The sequence below is a fragment of the Cladosporium halotolerans genome (genome assembly GCF_011745625.1).
Source record: "Cladosporium halotolerans strain TM138-S3 chromosome Unknown Sca8, whole genome shotgun sequence".
Classification (NCBI taxonomy): Eukaryota; Fungi; Ascomycota; class Dothideomycetes; order Cladosporiales; family Cladosporiaceae; genus Cladosporium; species Cladosporium halotolerans.
Window position 1 is genome coordinate 777,802 of NW_027191459.1, and position 21,472 is coordinate 799,273.

Consider the following 21,472-nt stretch of genomic DNA (forward strand, 5'->3'; position numbering starts at 1 on the left):
ACTGCTGATGGCGATGGTGAACTGGTGGATTCCTGCGAGGTAGATGCGTCGGGAAAGCTATCGAGTGGATCGTTAGGAAAGCGACTCGGTCTTAGAGGCCAGCTCCAGTGACTAACCCTGCCTCGGAAATCTGGTCTCTACCCACGAGCAACGGTGGTAGAACGGCTGTGAGTACGATTCCGGCTACTAAGAAGAAGACTAGGATCGTGACGAGGTAGCAGTGTCTTGCGCGAAAGCTACGAATGGAAGGAAAGTTCAACGAGAATCTGTTTCCCAAAGAGGCACGCGCCCTATCATGAATGTTTATACCGTCGTAAGTTTGTGGATTGGTGTAACTTGAGGGGGCAGGATTCGACATTGTAAATGATGACTTGGATCTTCGATTTGCAGCAGACATAGAGGATCATCACGACATATGAGATCGATCGGGCTGAGATTCGCCACCGAGGCGCATGGAGTAGGCGCAGCCTTATCTCTACAGGCGCAACTCTCTTCAACACAAGTCTGCCTTGCCAAGGTGATCGCGGCTGACGGGGCGGTTGCTCTCGTGCGACATCCTCGCAACTCGTTCGTAAAGAGCTCTGGAATATCAAGTTTTGCAGCGGCCGCCCGAGCATAGTAGCCACTGGAGGCCTGTAGACATCCTGAGGTAGCTTTGCCGCTCTATATGTCTGGGAACCTCATATCGCCTGGTCTTTAGGCGTAGGCGGAAGAAGTACAATGAGCCAGTCTCGCCTATCATGCGCCCGAACCAAAATGCAAGTGCTCCAGGCCATCGCCAGTCTGGCCACCATTTCGGAGCGAGTCTCCAGCATCGCCACCACCATGCAAGGTGTGTGTACAGACATGTGCGAGGGGCCAGAAGGGCTAGAGCCGTACATCCTCAGCCTGCTAGATCGGCCCAGTGCATCGATGGCTGTGCAAGAAAGTCGCACAGCATCTTGCGAATTCGGGTGAGATCCTGCGCCTCGATGGTGTCATTAGAGCAAGGCTGCAGACGCGCTCGGGCTGCTTACTGCAGACACTGCGCGACAGCCCCCCTATTGTATGTTGCGGATAAGGCGCCATGAATAGCTTCGCCATGTTGGAATGTGTTGGTGGCAGGTTGGCTCTGATCTTATGCCTTCGGAGTGTTAAGAATGTGATTTTCGTACAGCAGTCCTCAACCGAACAAGAAAGGAGACCACAACAGTCATTGTCATCGAAATCGAGGGCTTCCGTGTATGGTGGGTAATTACGTAGTCGCGGTGGTCCAGACCCGCGAGACATTCAGCCTTCAACTTTCCATGCATCCGCGTTGGTTGGTGCAATATCTCCAGAATCTGTAGAGGAATCGTATGTCATTGCTGTTACATACACAGCAGTCTTTGATCCATGGGTATCGTAGAATCTTCACTTGAAGCGCCCTTTTCACAACGCCCCCACTGGAACAGCCAGACCGGCAGCACTTGTTCAAGCTTGATGAGTGACGCCTTCCATCGCATCACCTTCTCCCTGTTCTTCCACTGCCCGATCTCCCACCGCCTCGCCTTGCTCACCACCGTCGTCGCCTGCGTGCTGATCATCGGTGTGATCGACGCCTTTCTTTCGCGGCTGTCGTTTCCGCTTCCTATTGGGGCTGCCCTGTCTCGGCATACTTACGGCGTCGAGGAACTGCATGTCGTCCATCGCGCTGTTGAGCTGAGGAGCCTGCTCCGCATCGTGCAGGAACATGCGCTCGTGGAACGTCTCGAACGCAGCTTCTTCCGCCTCGTCCACGTACCCTAGCGGTACCCAACTTTCTTCCTCCGCATCTGCAAGTGCTTTCCTCATCAGCCTCTCCGGCGCATCTTTGTCCTTATCGTCCGACATTTCCTTATAACTCTGCTGAAGGCCACGGGCCACAGGAGCTGGCTTGGGCGGTGCGCCTTCGGCTTCAGCAGTGGCGCGCGAAGTTGCCAGGCGATTTCGGTGCGCCTCTGCGTCGATGTGGTGGAATTGCGGCCGCATTTGTACCGTGCCATCGACTTTACTGAGGTGGAGCTGATTACCGGAGAAGGCGCCCAGGAAGTAGACTGGCTGCGCCATGTCCTCGCCCTTATTGTCGTGGCGAAAGATTTGCCCGCCCAGCGTCTGCTTGTGCATAACCTTATCCTCGTCTACCGCGCTGTTGAAGGCCGCAAGGTCGTTGCTGACTTGGTTCTCGAGATCCGCTCGGTCCTTCAACTGATTTCGTCCTCCTGGTTTGCCGCGAGGCACGCCGAGACCCGACGCCGGTCCGTATGTTCCCGACTCATTCTGAATCGTCTTTGCCGCGTGCACCGCGTCTCCCCACTTGAGGCCCTGGTATTTGTTGAAGTTGTAGCTTGTGCTGAGCTCGACGTCCAGCTCCAGATGGCCCGAGTTCGGCTTGATGCGCACGTCTACGGGCTGTGCACCGAATCGCTGGCTGTAGGGTCTTTCTCGGGTGCGGTTGAGGTAGTGCAGCAGGTAAATCTGTTCCTGCTGGGCGGCTGTGAGGTAGACGTCGTACTCCGCCGTCACCGGGTCGTCTTCGTCTGCTCGTGAGGCTGTGGAGTGATGTTAGTCAATGTGCCCAGACCTCTCTTACGGCAGGTGAGTACGAGACGGCTCAGTAACTTACGCGCCATTCTGAGCGAGCGAGTGTGGTGCTTGTTACAGTCCTATTGCCGTGAATTTTTGGGCGACAAATTGATTGAAACAGGCCGAGGCCCGCGAAGAGCTTGGGCCAGGTGGGCGGGCTGATGTCGAATCGATAACGCGCGCATCATTGATGAATCCACTGGTCCCTCTCGAACAATACCACTGCAGCTCTGGTCGTCAAGTACGCAGACGGACGCCCGAACAGTCTGTGTTCGATGGCTATTACTTTCAAAAACTGATTGCTACCCACACCAGCCTGCTCGCCAATCCACCACCAGGACAGCAAGCACTACTTCGATGCTATCGCCATCTTAAATCCGACCGCCGACGCCAGCAGACGTCAAACATCCCGCCAGCAACTCGGACGTACACCCACGGGACCTCATACACGCACGCTTAATCCGCCATGGCGTACATCGCCCCAATACACCGTCCATCGGGCGTCCGGCATGCGGTCAAGCTCTCTTTCCTCGCTCCCGACAGCGACGACCTCGTCGTAGCGAAGGCGAATCGCCTGGACATCTATTCGCCCAACCCGCAGGCTCCCGAGCAGCTCTCCCTCCAATACTCCAAGACCCTGTATGGAAGAGTCATGCTACTGCACAAGCTTCGCGCTGGTGCATCGCAGACGGAACACCTTTTCGTGGGAACAGACCGATACCACTATTTCACTCTCAGCTGGGACGCCGCGACACGGCAGCTGCGCACGGAGAAGAGCTATGTCGATGTTGGCGAGAAAGCAGCGAGAGACAGTCAGACGGGCGACAGAGTCCACATCGACCCAAGCCAACGGTTCTTGACTTTGGAGTGCTACGAGGGCGTGATCAACGTGCTTCCAATAGGAAACGCTGGGAAAGGAAAGAGGAAGGCTCCAGAAACTGAAATCGGGCAGCTTGGGGATCCCATACCTGTGCGCGTACCTGAGCTTCATGTGCGGGACACGTGCTTCATACACAAGAGGCAGGCCGGGCCCAAGCTGCCGAATCCTGAGCTTGCCCTGCTCGAGATGGACTCTCAGCAAAAATTACACATCAAGGTCCGAGAGCTGGATTTCACACCTTCGCTGAGGCCTCAGGACGAGCCGGCGACTGCCGAGCTGGAAAAAGGTCGAGATGTGCAAGGAGAGATAGAGCTGGGCGCGAGTCATTTGATTCCTCTACCAGAACCGATGTATGGTTTCATGGTTGTAGGCGAGACGAGTGTCAGCTATGTGGATGAGTGGGACTACAAGGTCATCAAGACAAAACCGCTGGACGAGGCAACTGTCTTTGTCTCCTGGTGTGCTATCGACGACCAGCGATACGCATTGGCTGACGATTACGGAAAGCTGTACCTGCTCTTCATCAAGCAAAATGCAGAAGGCGAGTACGCTGGGCATCAGATCGATGTTCTCGGCGAAACATCACGAGCAGCCACACTTATTTATCTGGATGAAGGTCGAATCTTTGTCGGCAGCAATCAGGGCAACAGTCAGGTTGTTCAGGTCAGAGAGCGTGGGCTCGATGTTCTGCAAACTCTGCCGAACATTGCGCCTATTCTTGACTTCTCTGTCATGGACATGGGCAACCGGTCATCCGAAGCCCCTGTCAACGAGTTCTCTAGCGGCCAGGCTAGGATTGTCACCGGCTCTGGCGCCTTCAAAGACGGCAGCCTTCGTAGCGTTCGATCTGGTGTTGGCTTGGAGGACCTTGGTAGCATCGGTGAAATGGGCGCTCCGATCTCCGCTCTTTTCAGTCTGAGGAGTAGCACTGCTCCGACCGACCAGGCGAACACTTTAGTCGTGAGCTTTGTCAGCCACACAAGGACTTTTGTGTTTGACAATGAGGGCCAGGTCGAGGAAGTAGACGAGTTTCAAGGCTTTAATTTGACTGAGCCCACGCTGTACGCTGGCAATCTTGCAGATGGTAGAGTTGTGCAGGTCACGAGTTCTGCAGCCATACTGACGGATGCTGAGTCTGGCATGGTCACGGACACCTGGCGATCACCCGAAGGCACCTCGATCACATCTGTTGCAGCAAGTCTTGAAACCATCGTGATTTCGCTCAAAGGCGCTACACTCATTGTCTTGGACGTGTCAGGCAGCGGCGTTAGTGTCAAATCAGAGCGCAACTTCGGTAACAGCGAGCAAGTCTCTTGCGTCGCTCTGAGCCCAACACTGCAGAATATGTGCGTGGTTGGCTTCTGGAAGGACAGCAAAGTTGCCTTCCTAGACGTACACACCCTGCAGTCGATCGCCACCGAGCAAGTAGCGGAGGATGACGCTCTAGCTGTGCCTCGCTCATTAGCCATCGCCAACATTCTACCCAACAGCCCGCCAACCCTGTTTGTCGGTCTTGCGGACGGTAACGTGGTCACATACTCCATCGAGTCGCAAGCAAAGCCCTTCTCCTCGCGCAAGAGCATCATACTTGGCACACAGCAAGCAAACTTCACTACATTATCACGCGGCGATGGCTTGGAGAACGTCCTTGCCATCTGCGAACATCCATCTTTGATCTACAGCAGCGAAGGCAGGATAGTCTACAGCGCGGTGACGGCCGAGGATGCAACATGCGTATCTCCTTTTGACAGTGCGGCATACCCTGGAGCGATTGCAATCGCCACAGCGGAAACTGGCGAACTGAAGTTGGCTGTGGTAGACCAGGAGAGGACAACGCACGTGGAAACCCTCCCTGTACACGAGACTGTCCGTCGAATCGCGTATAGCGCCAGTCTGAAAGCGTTCGGTCTGGGAACGATCAAACGTGTTCTCCGTGCTGGTGTAGAGGAAGTGGAATCTCATTTCAAGCTCGTGGATGAGGTGGTGTTTCAGGAGCTACACACTTTCGCTTTGAACCCAGATGAGCTCATCGAGAGCTGTATCAGGTGCGAGCTTGACGATGGAGCGGGAGGTTTAGCAGAGAGGTTCGTGGTTGGGACGGCTTACCTGGACGAGGATTCGCCCGATACCGCCCGCGGGAGAATTATGGTATTTGAAGTCACAGAGAGCAGGCAGCTGAAACTGATCGCCGAGCAAGCGCTCAAAGGAGTATGTCGTTGCTTGAGCTCATGTCAAGGCAAGATTGTCGCCGCTCTCACCAAAACCGTAAGTGCCATGCTTCGCGCGTATACAACTAGCAACACATTGACACCCCTCCCAGGTCATCATCTACGGCTTCGAGTATGAAACCCCTTCGTCTCCCTTCCTCTCGAAAAAGGCCTCGTACCGCACCGCTACCGCACCCATCGACATCACTGTGACAAACAACATCATCGCCGTCACCGACCTTATGAAGTCCGTCTCCCTCGTCGAATACAAGCAAGGCCGCGCCGGCCTGCCCGACTCCCTCTCCGAAGTCGCCCGCCACTTTGAAACCCTCTGGGGCACAGCCATCGCTTCTGTCGCGCCCAACACCTACCTCGAAGCCGATGCCGAGGGCAACCTGGTTGTCCTCGAGCGCGACGTCACAAGCTATGCCGAGGAGGACAAGCGCCGCTTGCGCGTGACCAGCGAATTTCAGCTGGGCGAAATGGTTAATCGCATTCGTAGAATTGATGTCCAGCCCACGCCCAACGCTACCGTCATCCCGCGCGCGTTCCTGGCCACAGTGGATGGTAGTATCTACTTGTTCGCGCTTATCGCTTCCGAGAGGCAGGATCTGCTCATGAGGTTACAAGGCAAGATGGCGGAGATGGTGAAGAGCCCGGGGCACGTGGAGTTCAACAAGTTTAGGGGCTTCAGGTCGGCTGTTAGGGACATGAGCGATGAGGGGCCTGTCAGATTCGTCGATGGTGAGCTCGTGGAGGCGTTCTTGGATTTGGATGTGGAAAAGCAAGAAAGGGTTGTTGAAGGGTTGCCGGTGGAGGCTGAGGAGGTCAGAGGTATTGTGGAGGGGCTGAGAAGGATACACTAAATTGGTGATAGATGAAGCGCCCATAGATACGATTGTATGCGCATAAAAAACATGCGGGCGTACGTATGCCTCTGCTCGTAAGCATAAGGTTATAAGGTAGCTTTGGTCACTGTAATAAGTAGTGAGAACAAAGTGGGGTCGGGGTCGAAGATGCGGGGATAAACGGGGCGCATTGGAGATCATTCGGTATCGACTTCAGAAGATGAGGAGTCATCCATGCATCCCAGGTAGCCACCTTGTTGGATTCATGTATTATTACCTCACGTCAGCTCGTCCGTGTTATTCATTATAGCCGAAGCGAGTTCAATGCCCGTTGCGTCAATAGGGTCTGTGTCCAATCGCCATGTCCGTCCATCGACATCTTTCTGGTCGTGAAGGCACCTCCGGCAGCCAGGACAACGCCACTCTCCCAGACCGATCAAATTACAAGACAATCAATTCCATCAACTCCCTATGGGATGCTCTAGGCCTTCCCTCTTCCGCCCTATCCTCCCTTTCCCTTCCCGACGCAGACAAACCAGCCCTCCCCTCATCCTTCAAAATCGGCCATCTCGCCCAAACTTCCATCGGCCTCTCTGCTCTGGCTGCTGCACTTATTGGTGCCGCAAGGAACCAGCAATCTGAAGTGCCGAAAGTGATTGTCCCGCTCCGCCATGCAGTCGTGGAGTTCATGTCCGAGCGTTTCCACGTCGTCGACGGTCAGGAGTACGACTCTGCGTCGAGAACAGTCATCGGCGGTTTGCACGAGGCTCAGGATGGCTACGTGAGGATTCACGATGGGTTTCCAAATCACCGCGATGGCGCGTTGAGGTTGCTGGGTTTGGAACCAGGCGTGGCGACGAGGGAGGATGTGCAGGAGAAGGTCAGAGCTTGGTCAGCAGTGGAGCTCGAAGAGGCGGCAGTGCAGAGCAAGGTTGTTATTGCAGCGTTGCGGTCTTACGAGGAGTGGGATGCCATGCCGCAGGCCCGGGCTGTGGCGAATGTGCCTGTTTCTGTAAGACGGGCTGGGCTGCCTAGGCTCCCGAAGACTCTGCGGCCTGCAGACAGGTGTCTGGAGGGATTGAGGGTCGTCGAGATGACTCGCGTGATCGCTGCACCTGTCGCTGGCAGAACTCTCGCTGCACATGGTGCGGATGTTGTCTGGGTTGTCAGCCCGAGTCTTCCTTACCTTCCTGCTATCGATCGGGATTTCTCGCGTGGGAAACGCATTGCATCGCTTGATGCGAAGGACTCGGAAGGCAAGAAGAAGCTGCTCGAGCTTCTCCGTGACGCAGACGTTTTTCTGCAAGGCTTCAGGCCAGGCGCGCTAGAGGGGTTGGGGCTCGGCAAGGACACGCTTCGTGAGCTGAATCCAGATCTGATCGTGGCGAGCATGTCTGCATTCGGAGATCGGGGCCCGTGGGCGGGAAGGAGAGGTTTCGACTCGATCGTGCAGACTTGTTCGGGGATGAATGTTTCGGAGGCGGAGCATCAACGCGGCGGGCAGGCGGCGAAGCCAATGCCTTGTCAGGCGCTCGATCACGGGGGAGGATATCTTCTGGCGTTTGGAATCATGGCTGCTGTGTACAAGCGCGCGACAGAGGGTGGAGCGTATGATGTTGATGTCAGTCTGGCGGGAGTCATGAAATATTTGAGGAGTTTAGGCCAATATGAGGGGAATAGTGGGATTGAGGTAAAGAGTGATGGCGCGGAATATATCGAGCAGTTTATGGAGACGAGGGATAGTGGATTTGGGGAGCTGAAAGCTGTCAGGCATTCGGCTGCTGTTGAGGGCTTCAGGGTTGGATGGGACATCATGCCGGAACCTCCTAAAGCTCACCGCGTGAATTGGAGGTGATTGGATAAGGTATCATGTGTTTCGTGGGCTATGGACAGAATTCCTCATCGCCCCAAACATGTTTCACCGTGCGGAGCTTTATTATTCGTGAAAGATTCCCACGTATTGGTGCAATGTTTCTGGACCACGTATCCATTCGTAAGCAAGCCGTATGATCCAAAGGCGAGGGATTGCAATGCAACTATCAGCACTCAAATACTCCAAACCTTGAGACTGTTGTCCGCTTTGCGCAGGAGGTCGTCATTGCCATCATCATTAACGGTATGTCTCTGCCCGGAACAGCTGACCATGGCGGCACCACTTGGGTGCCAAGCGACGCTCGAGATTGCATCGCCATGCGATTCTGGAAACTCCGCGGTGGGCTCCTGAAATCCTCCGTAGAGTCCTGGATCCTTCCACATCCGAATAACGCCATCAACACCTCCAGCCCAGACTTCGAAGTGAGTGGGTCTGCGCACAGTCGATATCCCCAGGCGCTGCGGAGTGCGAGCATTTCGACCAGACAGCCAGGCAACCCGGTTGCGTTGGTAACGGACGTCGTAGACATGAATGCCATCGCTCTGGCGTTCGGCGACAAGCAGGTATGTGCCGTCAGCGCTCCAGGCTAGAGATGTGATTCCTGTGCCGTGGAGCGCAGCAGCGTCCGGGTCGCTGGGGTCAGGTGCAACGGAGAAAGCGGTTTCGCAGGCGCCGTAGCCGGATGCAGGGAAGAGGCCGACTGTGCGATTTGTACTGCCTGCTGCCAGTACATCTTGGCTAGACATTGCTAGCGACATGATGATACCCTTGTCTCGCATGCTTGTGTATGCCAAATGAGGGTCAAGAGGATTGGTGCGGTGCTCCAGGAGAGGCCGGCGTAATGGGGATGCAGTCTCGAAGATGGCAATCTTGCCTTGACTGCCGGCGATGAATCTGTCGCCGTTCCCGGAGAAGAGCAGGCTGTTTGGGGACTGGAAAGCTTCGTTGTTTGGGTTAATGTAGGGATATTTAGCGAGGGTAACGGACGCGTCAAGAGCGCTACTGAGACGCAAGGGCTGCTCCCTCGGCGCAGAGAGAACTTGGGCAAGGTGGGGCTTCCGCGAATCGAAGCAGGGTGGAAGAGCGTAGCTCTGGACGTTAGTGGGAGACTTCAGGACTGACCAAGGAGAGAGGGCATGTGGTTTTCCGATGTCGTCAAGAAGATCTTGGGGCAAGCGGAATGTGCGGAGCGCATTATCAGCATTCAGACTGACAATGCAGGTGCCGTCGGAGCTGAATTGGGCTTCTTTGAAGAAATTGCCTTCATACTCGCCCGGTTCGGCAGATTGTGGCCCGTCTGCAGCTGTTTGTTCATTGACATCGGTGCTGGCCAGAAATTTCAGCTCCAACCGTGGTTGATCTGCTTTCGTCGAGGCCATGTGCCGTGGCTCGGTGGGAGGGCCTAAGGAATGGTCACGTGCAGCGCGTGCAGTCGGAAGTGAGGTTAGTGCTGTGGTTGGTGTTGGAGGAGGATGCGACGCGGCAGCTTCGCGTGCCTCGGAAGCAGCTGGAGCTTGGGCCGCAACCGCTGTTGCAAAAGTATGTGGCCTTCCGTGCTTTCTTCGTGGCCTCAACGCGTTGGCCAAGAACCACAAACTTTCTGCTCGTCAGCCAGCTCGAGCTGCGTCTCGACCCCGAGGCGTCTTCGAGAAAATTCCGCGGCGTAAGGAGCATCGCGCGTCTTCTAATAATCACACCCAACCGCCATCTCCACCTCCACCCTCCACACCACCTCTCGCATCTCCATCGACAACGACACCACCAGCTTGTCCATCTCCTCCTCACCTCTACCGACACCCTCATCTCCACCCGCCACAATGGTACTTCACCTCCGCAACCACTCCCGCCTCCGCTGTCGGCCGCCTTACTAACCTGCATCAGTCCATGCTCAAGAACATCAAGTCCCTCGCACCCCTCCTCGACCGCGTTCTGGTGCAGCGCATGAAGGCCGAGACCAAGACCTCCTCTGGCATCTTCCTCCCCGACAGCGCCGTCAAGGAGCTCAACGAGGCCAAGGTCCTCGCCGTCGGCCCCGGCCTCCAGGACAAGGACGGCAAGCGGATACCCCTGGGCGTCCAGGCCGGCGACAAGGTCCTCATTCCTCAGTTCGGTGGCAGCCCCATCAAGGTCGGCGAGGAGGAATACAGTCTGTTCAGGGACCACGAGTATGTACAATCCCCGCATGTACAGGGCAAGGGTAGCCGGGACCGCAAAGCTAACGAACATGCAGGCTCCTGGCCAAGATCAACGAGTAAGATGGATGCGAGGATTCGTTTGTACGATACCGAAGAACGCGATGTTATACCAGCATAATTACAAAAGCGCAATAGGAGGATGAACGTTGGCTTCGTGAGGCACGCCTGAGCATGGTGCTGTCCTGTATTATTCCACACCAACTGTACTTACAATACCTGTGTGAACAACGGTCTCCACTCTCAGCCCCCATACTGCGGCGCACATTCTTTTCCACTAGCAACAAGCTCACGCAAGCATGCACGAGGAAACGTGAGTAGCTTCGAAATCCTGAGCAGGGCATCGCGGGCTTCGGCAATCCAGCAGTCTTTTCGCTACAGGCTATCGCAATTATCCATACGTTGCCATCGCAATTGGACTTGTGGCCGGAAGTTTGGCAGCGCTCCGCACATTGCAGACCTTTTAAAGCTTCCGCTTACCCGAGTGCTTCAAGCTGCACGAGATCTTTTGATCTTGAGACGCCCGACACCGCTTCGGCTCACACCTTTGATGCGATGGCTTAATGCTACACATAACTGTATGCTCAACTCTCTTACTATCTCCGCGTAGCCCAACAACCACCGCGCCGAATCATTTGATTTTAGAGCTATCCTACATTCTTCTTCGGATTCATCAGCAGGTCTCCGACCTTGTGGTTCTATGTTTGGGGCTGTTTCTATAGACGTTTTTGTTTCTCGCTGCATGCAATCACGGCCCAGGGAGTCAGGTTCTCTGAGCCGGACTTCTGCTTATTACCTCTTTACGGCTCTCGTCGAGGGGTCTGCTGCCTGATCTTCGTTGTCTAGCAGAGCTCAAAACCCACAATGTCCGTTCATCATTGATTGCTTCAAGATTTCAAGCAGCAGTAAACGTCACTCCCTGCAGTCTTGCAGTATCGGCGTCGTAATGGCGAGTTCCCGAAGGAGCAATTGCATAGTTGATCCCTGCTCCTAACGGCGAAACTAGGCTCCACAACACGGTTCGGGACTCACGATCAGATCTGACGCCAATCGTTTAAGAATCAATAAATCCCAACAAATACCGTCAGGCAGAATTGTTTTCAAGAGATGTCTGCGAGAACTTATTCACGATAACTATGTCGTTCGAGAAATCTCGACGCTACTCTCGCCCAGTCCTCCATCCGATATCTTTACCGCCACAATCGAGCGACTCGTCCCACGACAATGCCCGAGCACAGATCGGGCCCCAAATCCACGGCGACTCGTGGGTAGTAACAACACACACCTTTCTCGGCACAACGAATCGTGTGAATCCCACTTGTTGGCCCTCCTACAGGTTCCACGACGATCCAGCAGGAATCCCCGACAACGATGCGCTTCATACTTGTTACCAATCCGAAAGCGCGCACAGTCGAGGTCCAGAGCATGAACATCATATATTCGACGAAAATTATCAAGACAGCGATGAAGAAGTTCCGCCGCCGCCGCGATTTGCAGTCAAACGATATGCTCCGCCGAAGACCGGGGAGGGAGGCTTGACGCTAGTTGTGATGCCGGGCATGCATGTGCCGACAGAGGTATGTTACATTGCATCTCTGCGGACATGGTCTCGTGGAGTGGTTCTTTGCAGGACACTGACGCTAGAGTTCCTCAGACATTCGAGCCGATGATCGAATCGATCCTCACTGAAACACATTGCTCAGGATTTAAAATCGCCGAGATCTGGAGCGTCAGTATGCCTTCATCTGGACAGACCGCAATGGTCAATCTGCCAAGCTACCTTTACGGTATGCCTCCTGATCCCTTACTTTTTCTCTCACATCAACCGCTAATGAGACCCAATTCAGGCAATTGCAAAGACATCGCCCGCGACCTCCTCCTTTTCTTGACCCTTTACCTCCCTCTTCACCCAGGACAGTCTCTCCCCTCACAACTCCCTCCACGCAAACTGCAACCCAGCAATATACAGCCCGCGCGCCGAAATCTGCACGTTCTAGCCCACAGCATGGGCGCACAGTCGGCCCTCCTCATCGCCGCGCACGCTCCTGACCTGTTCGCCAGCCTCACCTTATTCGATCCTGCAATCATCCCGCCCGGCGATATCGGGACCGCGTTCTTCAAGATCCCAAAGGACAGGCTCGCTTTCGGCTTTCCGTTTCACCACCAAGACACCGCCTCTCTACGCGCTTCACTGGATGTCAATCGCCGCACCAAGGGTTGGGACCCCCGCGTGAAGCAGCTTTACGCCGAGCACGGGCTCTCGCCCGATGGGAAGCTGATTGCGCATCCGAGGCTCGAGTGGGCGCTTTATTACGATCAAGAAACGGCTCTGCAGTGCTTCGATCGCTTGGGCGATGTGAAGGCCCCGATGAACTTTGTCGTCCCGAAGAGGCCGCTGGCTGTGCCTCTGGGAATGCTAGAGGAAATTGTCAAGGGCTTGCATGGAAGGAACAAGCTCACGGTTCTGCATGGGGTGACGCACTCACTTTGTCATGAGAAAGTGGAGGAGTGCGCTGGGGTTGTGGTTGGGTGGTTGATGGATTTAAGGAGAATGAGGGAGGCGAGGTTGTAGGGTCTCATCATCGAATACGTGTCTCGCGAGGCGATGGCTGGATCATAGGGAAGTGTGAAGATCGTCCTTGACCTTGTGGTGCAGTGTGTGAAAAGGGGAGTGACTCATATATCGGAAAAGGAAGGAGCAAAGGAATCTGGAAAGTCATAAATCCGTAACACTAATCGTCAAAGTCGTTCAAGCAGAAGCAGAAGCAGAAGCAGAAGCAGATGAAGAAGCGCTCGCGCTACCAGACGTTGCCTTAGCTGCCGCGGCCGGTGTGCTCGAGTCCTCCGTCTTGCTTCCCGTTGCCGAACTGCCAGTCGCAGCTGACTTGCCAGAGCCGCTCGAAGACTTGGTGGTGGTCAGGAGTGTCGTCGCAGTGTTGCTGCCCTTGGTCGACCAATACTTCTCGAGAGCTGTCTCGACTGCGAGAACGTTCTTGTATGCGACCTTACCATTGAAGAAGCTGCACTTGTCTGAGATTGCAGAATCTGAGAAGTCGCCGCTGCGGTTGTCGAGGTCGCTCTGCGAAAAGGCTTTGGAACGATATTGAGCTTCCATAGGGTCGATGAAGCTCGTCTTCTCGTCGTAACCCAGGTCACTCAAGGCGGTGACGTTGAATGCGGCCATCATTTCGTGATCCTCGTGAATGAGGTTGTGGCAGTGAAACTAAGATCATGTCAGCAAGCGATCGCAGCGAAAGGCTAAGCATAAATTACCATGTACAGGCCATCCCAAGGTGCGTAGCGGGCGACGACGTTGACTTGTTCATTTGTGTTCAGCCAAACAACGTCCTTCAAGGCTACCTTCTCATAGGGCAGGACACCACCTCGGCTGCCGCCTGTGCGGCTCACAATTTGAAAGTCGATCAAATGAATGTGGACAGGGTGAGTCCAGCCACCAGCTCCGTTCTTCAAGATCCAGTTCTCAACTGCTCCACGTTGTGGTTTCGCAAGGACTCTCTCATCCGGGCCGTCTGCCCAGGACACGCCGTTGACCTTCCACTCTCCACCTTGCCTCTGGAATTCGAATGAGTGCTCGACCGTCGTATGAGAGGGCGGGAAGGGCACGTCACGGAGCTTAGCGGGGAGTTCCCCGATGTTGGGTGTGCCACTGGCGCTGTCCCCGACCACAAACCGCATCACCTTATCAGTGTGGAGGTATATATCGTTGTCTGCCACCTTCTGGTTGCTGCGTAGCGTCACATTCTGGCCTTTGTACGCTGTGAAATCCATCACGATCTCCCATCTCTCAGCCATGGAGATGTCGAGCTGGGTGGAGTCAACCGGGTTCAGTAACAAGCCGGCGTCGGAGCCTACAACCTTGAAAGGAGCCCGGGTGCCGGTCTTGCCAGAGGGTTCGAAGTACAGTTGGAAAGACCTGCTAATAGATGCATCCAAGAAACGGAAGCGGTACTTGCGAGGCTCCACTTTGAAATAAGGCCAGGGCTGGCCATTGACATGGATTACGTCGCCGAACAAGTTAGTGGTCTCGTGGTTGACTTCCGGGCTCCATAGGGATCCGTCGGTATTATAGCGCTTTGACGTCAATGCCAGTGGAAAATCATAGTTGCCTTGCGGCAAGCCAGGAATGTTCTCTTCTTCATCATCGTGGAGGATGTAGAACCCCGCCTGGCCCATATACGCATTTTCGGCGGTGTGGTCGATTGCATGATCGTGGTACCACAGAGTTCGAGCTGCCTGCGCGTTGGGGTAATAGTAGTCCTTGTAGGAATTGACTTCAGTGGTATCTTCAGCCCAGCCATCAAATGGGGCCCTGGCTGTAGTCGATCATGTTAGCGACGGTCAAAAAGGTAAGTTGACGTGCTTACAATACGAGCCGTGCAGATGAACAGAGTTGGCACGATCTCCGTGATTGATGAAGCGCACCACAGCTTCTCGGCCCTTCTTCATCTTGAAGGTCGGACCAGGAGCTTGGCCATCATATCCGACAAGGCGAGTCTTGCCAAGATTAGGATAGACTTGCTGTTCGAAGGGTTTGATGTCAATCTCATAGTAGTCAATGGAAGGACCATCCTTGTAGTCAAAGGACCTTGTTCAATCAGCAGATAGATCTACACAAGCGGAATTAGTGCAGGTCCTCACGTCAAAGGCTTCTTGATCGGCGCGATTGGCAAGGGAAATTGATACAAGTATTTGTACGGCGGGCTGTCCCAATCTTTGCCCGCGACAAGCCGAGCAACCAGGAGAACTGCCGTGTAGAAGTTTGAACAAGAAATAGGCATGACTGCTCATGAGGTGGCCAGACTTGACAAAGTTCTGAGCTCCTCGGTTGAGGAGAATGACGGATGTGTTCAACCAAGCACTTCTTATGTCGATGGGTAGAAAGAGGACATATATCCCTACGAGAAAAGCGATCGATAGAGCGAGCTTCACTGTTCGAAGAGCAGTGACACTTGGTGTGTAATTTCCTCTTTGGCTATAGCCAAGCGAAAATCGATCGGCCCAGAAGCTGGAGTGAACCAAGCTGTGAGGCAGATCAGGAGCCAGACCTGGTGGCGGAAGACAGTAGAACCCAGATTCCGCTCCATACCATGGATCCAACAACCGGAGATCCTGAACGTCAGGTATACCCTTGTAATGGCAGCTCAAGAGATGCACATAAGTGGGGAGAATCGATAGTTGAGCTGAAAATAGAATGTCGCCTGATGAGTCTGGACGTTAGCGACAAGTCAGGGTGGCGAGAGAATCGCGAACACTCACCAAGCTGCAGGTCATCTTTGCTCTAGTATCATGATGTCTTTGCGCTTATTTCTGCCGAAAGCTTCGGGATCGTCCTTGGCAATTGCTTGAACGTAGTTCTCGGACTTCACAGATGGGGCTCCCGGGTTCTCGGGCGGAGTCAAGAGCGTCGGGCAGACCGACTCATTTGACAACCGCGTGACAGACTATTGACGCGAGTCGCAATGCTTACCTTGGCGGTGGGTGCGACCAGCCCAGCTCGACCTGTGTCCGGACAGTGGGTTGGCATCTAACCCATGTGCACATTGTTAAATAGGCAGGCGAAATCTCCAAACGTCGCATCCTGTTGCCTTAGTCTCACTCACAACTCGAAGAGCAGTGGATTGTTCTCCATGACAAATTGGTAATCGGCCAATAATGCTTCTCCGCTGTGCAAGCAAATGCCCAAGCCCCCGGGCCACCTTGAGGCTTCGCCTTAGGCCGTCTTTGGCGCTCTTGGACGTGGTTTCCCGGCCACGTGGTGAAAAAGGCAGCTCTGGCGGCATCTATTCGTTCAAAGAGCAGTTTGTATGCACGATACGAAGTGTGTGGCGGGCTGGGGGTAAGTTTGTGGAGGTCCAGGCTTGTTCTTGTCAGCCCCAAGTGAAGTGAGGTGAGGGATCGATCCGCGCCAATGCCCGCCCCCACCCGCTGCAAGCAGTCGATCTCCCAAACCGCAATGGTGGCACAGGTGCGCACGGACGCTGGCGTAGTGAGGCCAAGTCTGGATGTCTTGGAAGGCCTTGGCTCCCCGCTTCTTGTCTGGACTTCACGCCTTCACCTCTCGAGTAAACACGCCACAAAACTCACCCGCTCCGAGAACGTCGACGAATTCTCGCTTTCGCCAATTCGCTTGATCAGCGGCATGTCGTGGCATGGCGAGCTTGTAGCCATTTGGCCTTCGAACCAAGCATTGCAGAGCGGCTTGGTGTCGGGAGCCTCGATGGGCAAAGCATCCGCGGATCTTGACGGTTGCCGAGGCTGCATCGACCTCATTGTGGTCATGCGCTATTGTGTTCGCGGGAGGGCGACAACGAACGCTTCCGTTACTGGAATGCCACACCGTGGGTTACACTTTAATGGCAGACACGTGGGCATCACACTCCAGGTTCAGCCAGCCAAAACGCCCTGCCGACGCTCGCCTAACAGAGCCTCAACAATTGCAGATCCTCTGAATTGATCAAGCAAGGTATCAATCCGCGCGATGTTATTTCCGTCGCAATCTGGGCTCCGGATCTCTTCGCTCGAGCGCTCGCGACCGCCAGCCCAATGAGCATGTTAAGTAGAGAGGATGCCGCGAAACACCTGAATCCATTCCATAGTTTTTTCAAGACTACTCGACTTCAAAACATTCTCGTTGTGACGGTCTACACTGTTCTCGAGCATGTTGCTCTTGTTTCTCTCACTTTCCGGGTTTCTGCCTCATCTGGTTTGCGCCGTAGTCTCGCCTTTCACCCTCGATGATATCCTCGATGGGCAAGCTCAACTCTCCCTAATGCATGCTGGCCTACAGCAATGCACTGTGAACGAGAGCAAAGGCTGACCTCTCGCAGCGCAACTGCTGACTCAACTGCGTTCAATACCGGAGGCAAGGTCTCCGTGGGTGGCTTGGACATTACGATCCCCAAGAACCTTCAAATTCAATTTCCTGCAGCGTGGGTTCCTTTTAAGGAGTTTGTGGCAGGGGGTTACTCCGGGAGCGAAATCTCGGTACAGTTCTAAGGCTCCACATCATGTCTCATGGTCACTCACAACGTCACAGATCTTCGGCAACTATGTCGATGGTGTTGCGATCGCTGGTCTCGTTCAAGTCTCGCAGCTCCTCGCAGCTAGCAATGGCGGAATCGTCAAGTCCTTGGGCTTTGATGGCAAGATAACTCTTGAGAGCGGTCAGATCGTCAGGATCAATGACCCAAACGCTGTCTACTCCGCGGGATACACTGCCAGACCTGACTTCACGGCCGATGACCAGAACCCAAGCATTTCAGGTGAGGCACTGGCACCGGTATCCTTTACCATTCTCGTTCCAATCACTGATTACTCTTGTCACCAGCCTTCAGTGGCTTCCCAATGTGCGTTCCAAGATCAGCGGATGATCCTAAATGTCCGTCATCGAACCGACCTGCTGGCAAGACTATCTTCGCCGCACCCGACCCTTTGACTATGGCTCCGTTCCTGCCTGGAGACTACATCGAGTTCTCCGGTATCCAAGCTGGGTCTGAGATAATCGCCTATTCAATCGTTGCGGCAAGCGTCCAGATTACGACGACTGGTGTTCCGGCTTACATCCGAGTGGAGGATGCCATCATTGGTACATTCGACAACCAGGATCCTGCCAATGTTGCTCCCGCTGATAGTAGGGTATGATTAATAAGTTCTCATCAGCCCGCAGCTGGACTAACAAGAGCTCAGTTTATTGGATATACGTCCGATTCCTCTGTCAAAGTCATCATCTCTCGTATGGAGATCGATCCTTGCACAGGCAAGCTAAACGAAGTCCAAGTCGGCTCCGCATCTCCAGTAGGTGTTCGCAACAAATGGACTTGGCGCGCAGGTTCCACCAGCATTGTCAAATACTCCCGCGAATACCGCGTCACCTCCAACGGCGGGACGAAGGCCACCAACGGCGGCCAAATTACGGCGGGCCAGTATGTTGCGCCAGTGACCGAGTGGATCTTCCCTGAACCAGGTGTCCCCGGCTTGCAGCCCGGCAAACTGGACTTCTCCCAATTTACGCAGCTAAGAGATGGCCTCGGCCCTGACGAAGACGGCAACATCTGGGGCCAACTCTCTCCCTGGCCGGACGCCAATGCTCCCGCACCTTTCAGCACATGCTCCACCACGGGCACAGGAACAGGCACTACTCCCACGTCTTCCAACCCGGCCGCAGCAATATCCGCCAACGCGGGCCCGGACGTCTCCACGCGCCCCGGCGTCGTGGTGTTACTCGCCGGCAAGGCTGATGGCGCGCCTAACCCGGCTCCCAGCGACTTGACCTACTCCTGGACTCAAGTCTCCGGGCCCACCATAACGCTCACCGGCGCCTCGGCTGCGACGGCATCACTCACCGTGCCTTCTGCCGCTGCCCCGACAAGCTACACCTTCCAATTGAATGTCAAGTCCGTCTCAACAGGCACGGATTCTTCCGATACAGTCGTCGTTTCTAGTGACCCAAACGCGAACGACGCGGTCGTCATCGACAGCTACACGACTACCACGCAGCAGGGCGGCACGATCTCTGTCACGGCGCATAGCAATGTTGTTGACAGCAGCGCGAAGTTGTCGATCCAGTTGCTGAACCCGAACGCTGGAACGACGATCGCTATGACGAGCGCGGGAGGTGGGAAGTTCACTTATAATGCAAGAAGCACGAAAGCGCCAACCGGCGGCATCATGGTCTCGAGTAACCTCGGAGGAAAGATTTCGAAGACGACGACGACTCAGAAGAGAAAATTCAGGTTTGCGAGGTAGTCCTTGGTCGTTATTATCCGTCGCTCGGTCGAATGCTCGAAATGCAAATTCGTGTTCGCGGTGTCACAATCCGAAAATAAACGCTCAGAAATCCATCTCTTGCAAATGCGGATATGCAAAACTAGACCAAAATGCCCCTTTCAACCCACCCATCCCTGCCTCTCCAAGCCCACAGCCACAGTCCACACGCAACCCACACGCTGGCGGCCATCGCCCAGAACGTTGGCGCGTAGCACTTCGTCCCGTAGCACAGCACATCCACTGCACCATCGCCAGGGCTGCCACTCCCCGCCGCCCACTGATACACGCCACTGTAAGCCAGGCCCCAGACCGTCGCGCCAAGCGCCGGCACGGTCGCGACAATTCCCCAATTGGTCCCGAAGTTCTCGACGCCCCAGACAACGCTAACGACAATGGGCGTCAAGCTGAACGTCGCGCCGTAGCCGGCACCGACTAGAGAGGAGACGAGCCAAAAGCGTTCTGCGTGGGTCTGGACGAAGCCCGACGCGAGCAGTATTTGACCGAGGGAGCACAGCAGGGCGAAAGTTAGAAGAAATGTAACGCGGGAGAGTTGAAGACGGTCGGATGACGCGTTGGAGTGTTGTGAGGGGAGAGACGCAAAGGAGTTCTCGAGGCTGTGGGGCCCGCGGCGGTGTTGGTGCAGAGGTGTTGTTGGAGCAAGAAGATCGGTCAGGGTGCCTGTCAGAATTCGTGCCAGGGTGGAGGTTATAGCAACAATGGAAACATGGGTTGCAGCCGTGGTTGGGTTGCCTGAAGATGGCACTTCATCAGGCTGGTAGAGAGTGTCGATGATTGTGCCTAGGTTGTTGATAAAGGCTTCGCCAGGGCCGGTGACGAGAAAGAAGCCCGCGGCGAGCCACCACATCGTGTGGTCGGCGAGGAAGTATCGAGTTTCGGCGTTGAGGAGCCAATTCTTCTTGCGTCGTTCCTCGAGGACATGGGCTTGGTGCTCGGCTGCCTTGCGTTGAAGCTCATCGATCTCTTCGTCGCTCAGTGAGCGGTCGGACTCCATGGTGCCATATCGCTCTCCTACCGCACGGCGGAAGAATTCGCTTTCTGTCAGGAGGCCGCTACGCTCGAGTTCGTCGACGGCTTCATCAATGAGCTCCTCCTCATCCACGATCCGCAGAGCGAAGCACCCCACCAGACCTACGACTAGGAAAAGGCAGCCCAAGAACACGAAGAAGCGATACACATCCACCGGACCTCTGCTTCCGTCAGGCAACCTTTCGAACAATATGCGACTCCCGATTTGTGACTGCCACATGCCACTCAATCCGAAAGCCGCGATGGGCAGCGCCAGCGCAATGCCCTTGTACTTCCCGCGTCCAAAATTCTTCGCGCAGGTCGTAACGGCGGAAAGATACATGCAGCTTGTTCCCATACCAATAGGGATGAAGGCAAGCACCATGACCGCGTACGGCCATCCTTCACCCCCCACGCTCGCCGGTGGCCCGCTCCTGTAAGCAAATGCAGCCAAAATGTACCCAAGCCCAAAAAAGACACCTGCCAGCAGAGATGGCGGGCCAGGGCCGTACCTGTCGCACAGCAAACCAAACAGCGGCACCGGCAGATACATCGCTAGCTCTGCTGTAATGCTCACGCCATTGACCTGCAACTGGCTGTAGCCTAATCTCTTCTGGAACAAGGGCGCGTACAAGGAGTAAGCGGTGATGCTGCCGGCACACAGGCAGTTGACGATGGCCCAAAAGAAGGAGAGGTAGCGAGTTGCCTCACGCTTCATGCGCGACCGGTCTTTGTCCATGACGCCTTCGGCGACTTGCTCGAAGAAGCTGCCGGCGTAACTGGGAGAGGTGCTTGGTCGGCCGGAAGGCGAACGGTCGTCTTCGGCCTCGGGGCGGAGGAGCGGGCGGCCTCCGGGCTTGTAATCGAGCTTGTCGATGGTGAGATTTTGGGCACTGCTTTGGTGGCTGACAGGCCGGCTGCTGGAGGAGGGCATTGTTGCCGGAGTGGGAGGATGGCGGCCAGGCGGCGGTGGAGGGCGATGCGATAGACGTAGGACGCGGATTGCAGTAGGGACTGTGTATTATCGGTCGAACATGGCAGGATACAGATGGTGCTATCGCTGCATCGGGGGTGTA

General features: G+C 55.1%; 9 protein-coding genes across 9 annotated transcripts; 5 read left to right on the forward strand and 4 right to left on the reverse strand.

Moving 5' to 3' along the window:
- Positions 1-136: 136 nt before the first annotated feature.
- On the reverse strand, positions 137-2,663 carry WHR41_03422 (uncharacterized protein). Its single transcript, XM_069372028.1, has 2 exons — positions 2,624-2,663; positions 137-2,549 (listed from the first exon to the last, which is right to left on the reverse strand). Exons 1-2 carry the CDS (start codon positions 2,628-2,630, stop codon positions 1,453-1,455), a joined length of 1,104 nt encoding a protein of 367 aa, XP_069231067.1. The 5' UTR covers positions 2,631-2,663; the 3' UTR covers positions 137-1,452.
- A 93-nt stretch (positions 2,664-2,756) lies between these two features.
- Positions 2,757-6,598, forward strand: WHR41_03423 (uncharacterized protein). Its single transcript, XM_069372029.1, has 2 exons — positions 2,757-5,728; positions 5,784-6,598. Exons 1-2 carry the CDS (start codon positions 3,050-3,052, stop codon positions 6,534-6,536), a joined length of 3,432 nt encoding a protein of 1,143 aa, XP_069231066.1. The 5' UTR covers positions 2,757-3,049; the 3' UTR covers positions 6,537-6,598.
- Positions 6,599-6,879: 281 nt separating this feature from the next.
- WHR41_03424 (uncharacterized protein) lies at positions 6,880-8,373 on the forward strand (the record flags this gene model as incomplete). Its single annotated transcript, XM_069372030.1, has 1 exon — positions 6,880-8,373. One exon carries the CDS (start codon positions 6,880-6,882, stop codon positions 8,371-8,373), a length of 1,494 nt encoding a protein of 497 aa, XP_069231061.1.
- Positions 8,374-8,564: 191 nt separating this feature from the next.
- Positions 8,565-9,770, reverse strand: WHR41_03425 (uncharacterized protein; the record flags this gene model as incomplete). The annotated part of the gene is made up of 1 exon (XM_069372031.1): positions 8,565-9,770. One exon carries the CDS (start codon positions 9,768-9,770, stop codon positions 8,565-8,567), a length of 1,206 nt encoding a protein of 401 aa, XP_069231011.1.
- Positions 9,771-10,040: 270 nt separating this feature from the next.
- Positions 10,041-11,459, forward strand: WHR41_03426 (uncharacterized protein). The gene is made up of 3 exons (XM_069372032.1): positions 10,041-10,211; positions 10,273-10,556; positions 10,622-11,459. Exons 1-3 carry the CDS (start codon positions 10,209-10,211, stop codon positions 10,644-10,646), a joined length of 312 nt encoding a protein of 103 aa, XP_069231063.1. The 5' UTR covers positions 10,041-10,208; the 3' UTR covers positions 10,647-11,459.
- A 240-nt stretch (positions 11,460-11,699) lies between these two features.
- Positions 11,700-13,155, forward strand: WHR41_03427 (uncharacterized protein; the record flags this gene model as incomplete). Its single annotated transcript, XM_069372033.1, has 3 exons — positions 11,700-12,160; positions 12,238-12,370; positions 12,431-13,155. Exons 1-3 carry the CDS (start codon positions 11,720-11,722, stop codon positions 13,153-13,155), a joined length of 1,299 nt encoding a protein of 432 aa, XP_069231062.1. The 5' UTR covers positions 11,700-11,719.
- A 177-nt stretch (positions 13,156-13,332) lies between these two features.
- Positions 13,333-15,382, reverse strand: WHR41_03428 (uncharacterized protein; the record flags this gene model as incomplete). The annotated part of the gene is made up of 4 exons (XM_069372034.1): positions 13,333-13,806; positions 13,857-14,917; positions 14,969-15,189; positions 15,243-15,382. The coding sequence occupies 4 exons, from the start codon at positions 15,380-15,382 to the stop codon at positions 13,333-13,335; spliced, it is 1,896 nt and encodes a 631-aa protein (XP_069231069.1).
- A 1,880-nt stretch (positions 15,383-17,262) lies between these two features.
- On the forward strand, positions 17,263-19,349 carry WHR41_03429 (uncharacterized protein; the record flags this gene model as incomplete). Its single annotated transcript, XM_069372035.1, has 5 exons — positions 17,263-17,354; positions 17,432-17,588; positions 17,641-17,866; positions 17,932-18,239; positions 18,291-19,349. The coding sequence occupies 5 exons, from the start codon at positions 17,263-17,265 to the stop codon at positions 19,347-19,349; spliced, it is 1,842 nt and encodes a 613-aa protein (XP_069231068.1).
- A 121-nt stretch (positions 19,350-19,470) lies between these two features.
- WHR41_03430 (uncharacterized protein) lies at positions 19,471-21,330 on the reverse strand (the record flags this gene model as incomplete). Its single annotated transcript, XM_069372036.1, has 1 exon — positions 19,471-21,330. One exon carries the CDS (start codon positions 21,328-21,330, stop codon positions 19,471-19,473), a length of 1,860 nt encoding a protein of 619 aa, XP_069231222.1.
- Between the last annotated feature and the right edge of the window lie 142 nt (positions 21,331-21,472).

Excerpts from the sequence above, each read along its gene's own strand:
- WHR41_03423 (XM_069372029.1), top strand. The coding sequence starts at position 3,050 with ATGGCGTACATCGCCCCAATACACCGTCCATCGGGCGTCCGGCATGCG. Across the intron at positions 5,729-5,783 it reads TCGCCGCTCTCACCAAAACC|GTCATCATCTACGGCTTCGA; the intron begins GTAAGTGCCATG and ends CACCCCTCCCAG.
- WHR41_03426 (XM_069372032.1), top strand. Across the intron at positions 10,557-10,621 it reads AGTCTGTTCAGGGACCACGA|GCTCCTGGCCAAGATCAACG; the intron begins GTATGTACAATC and ends ACGAACATGCAG.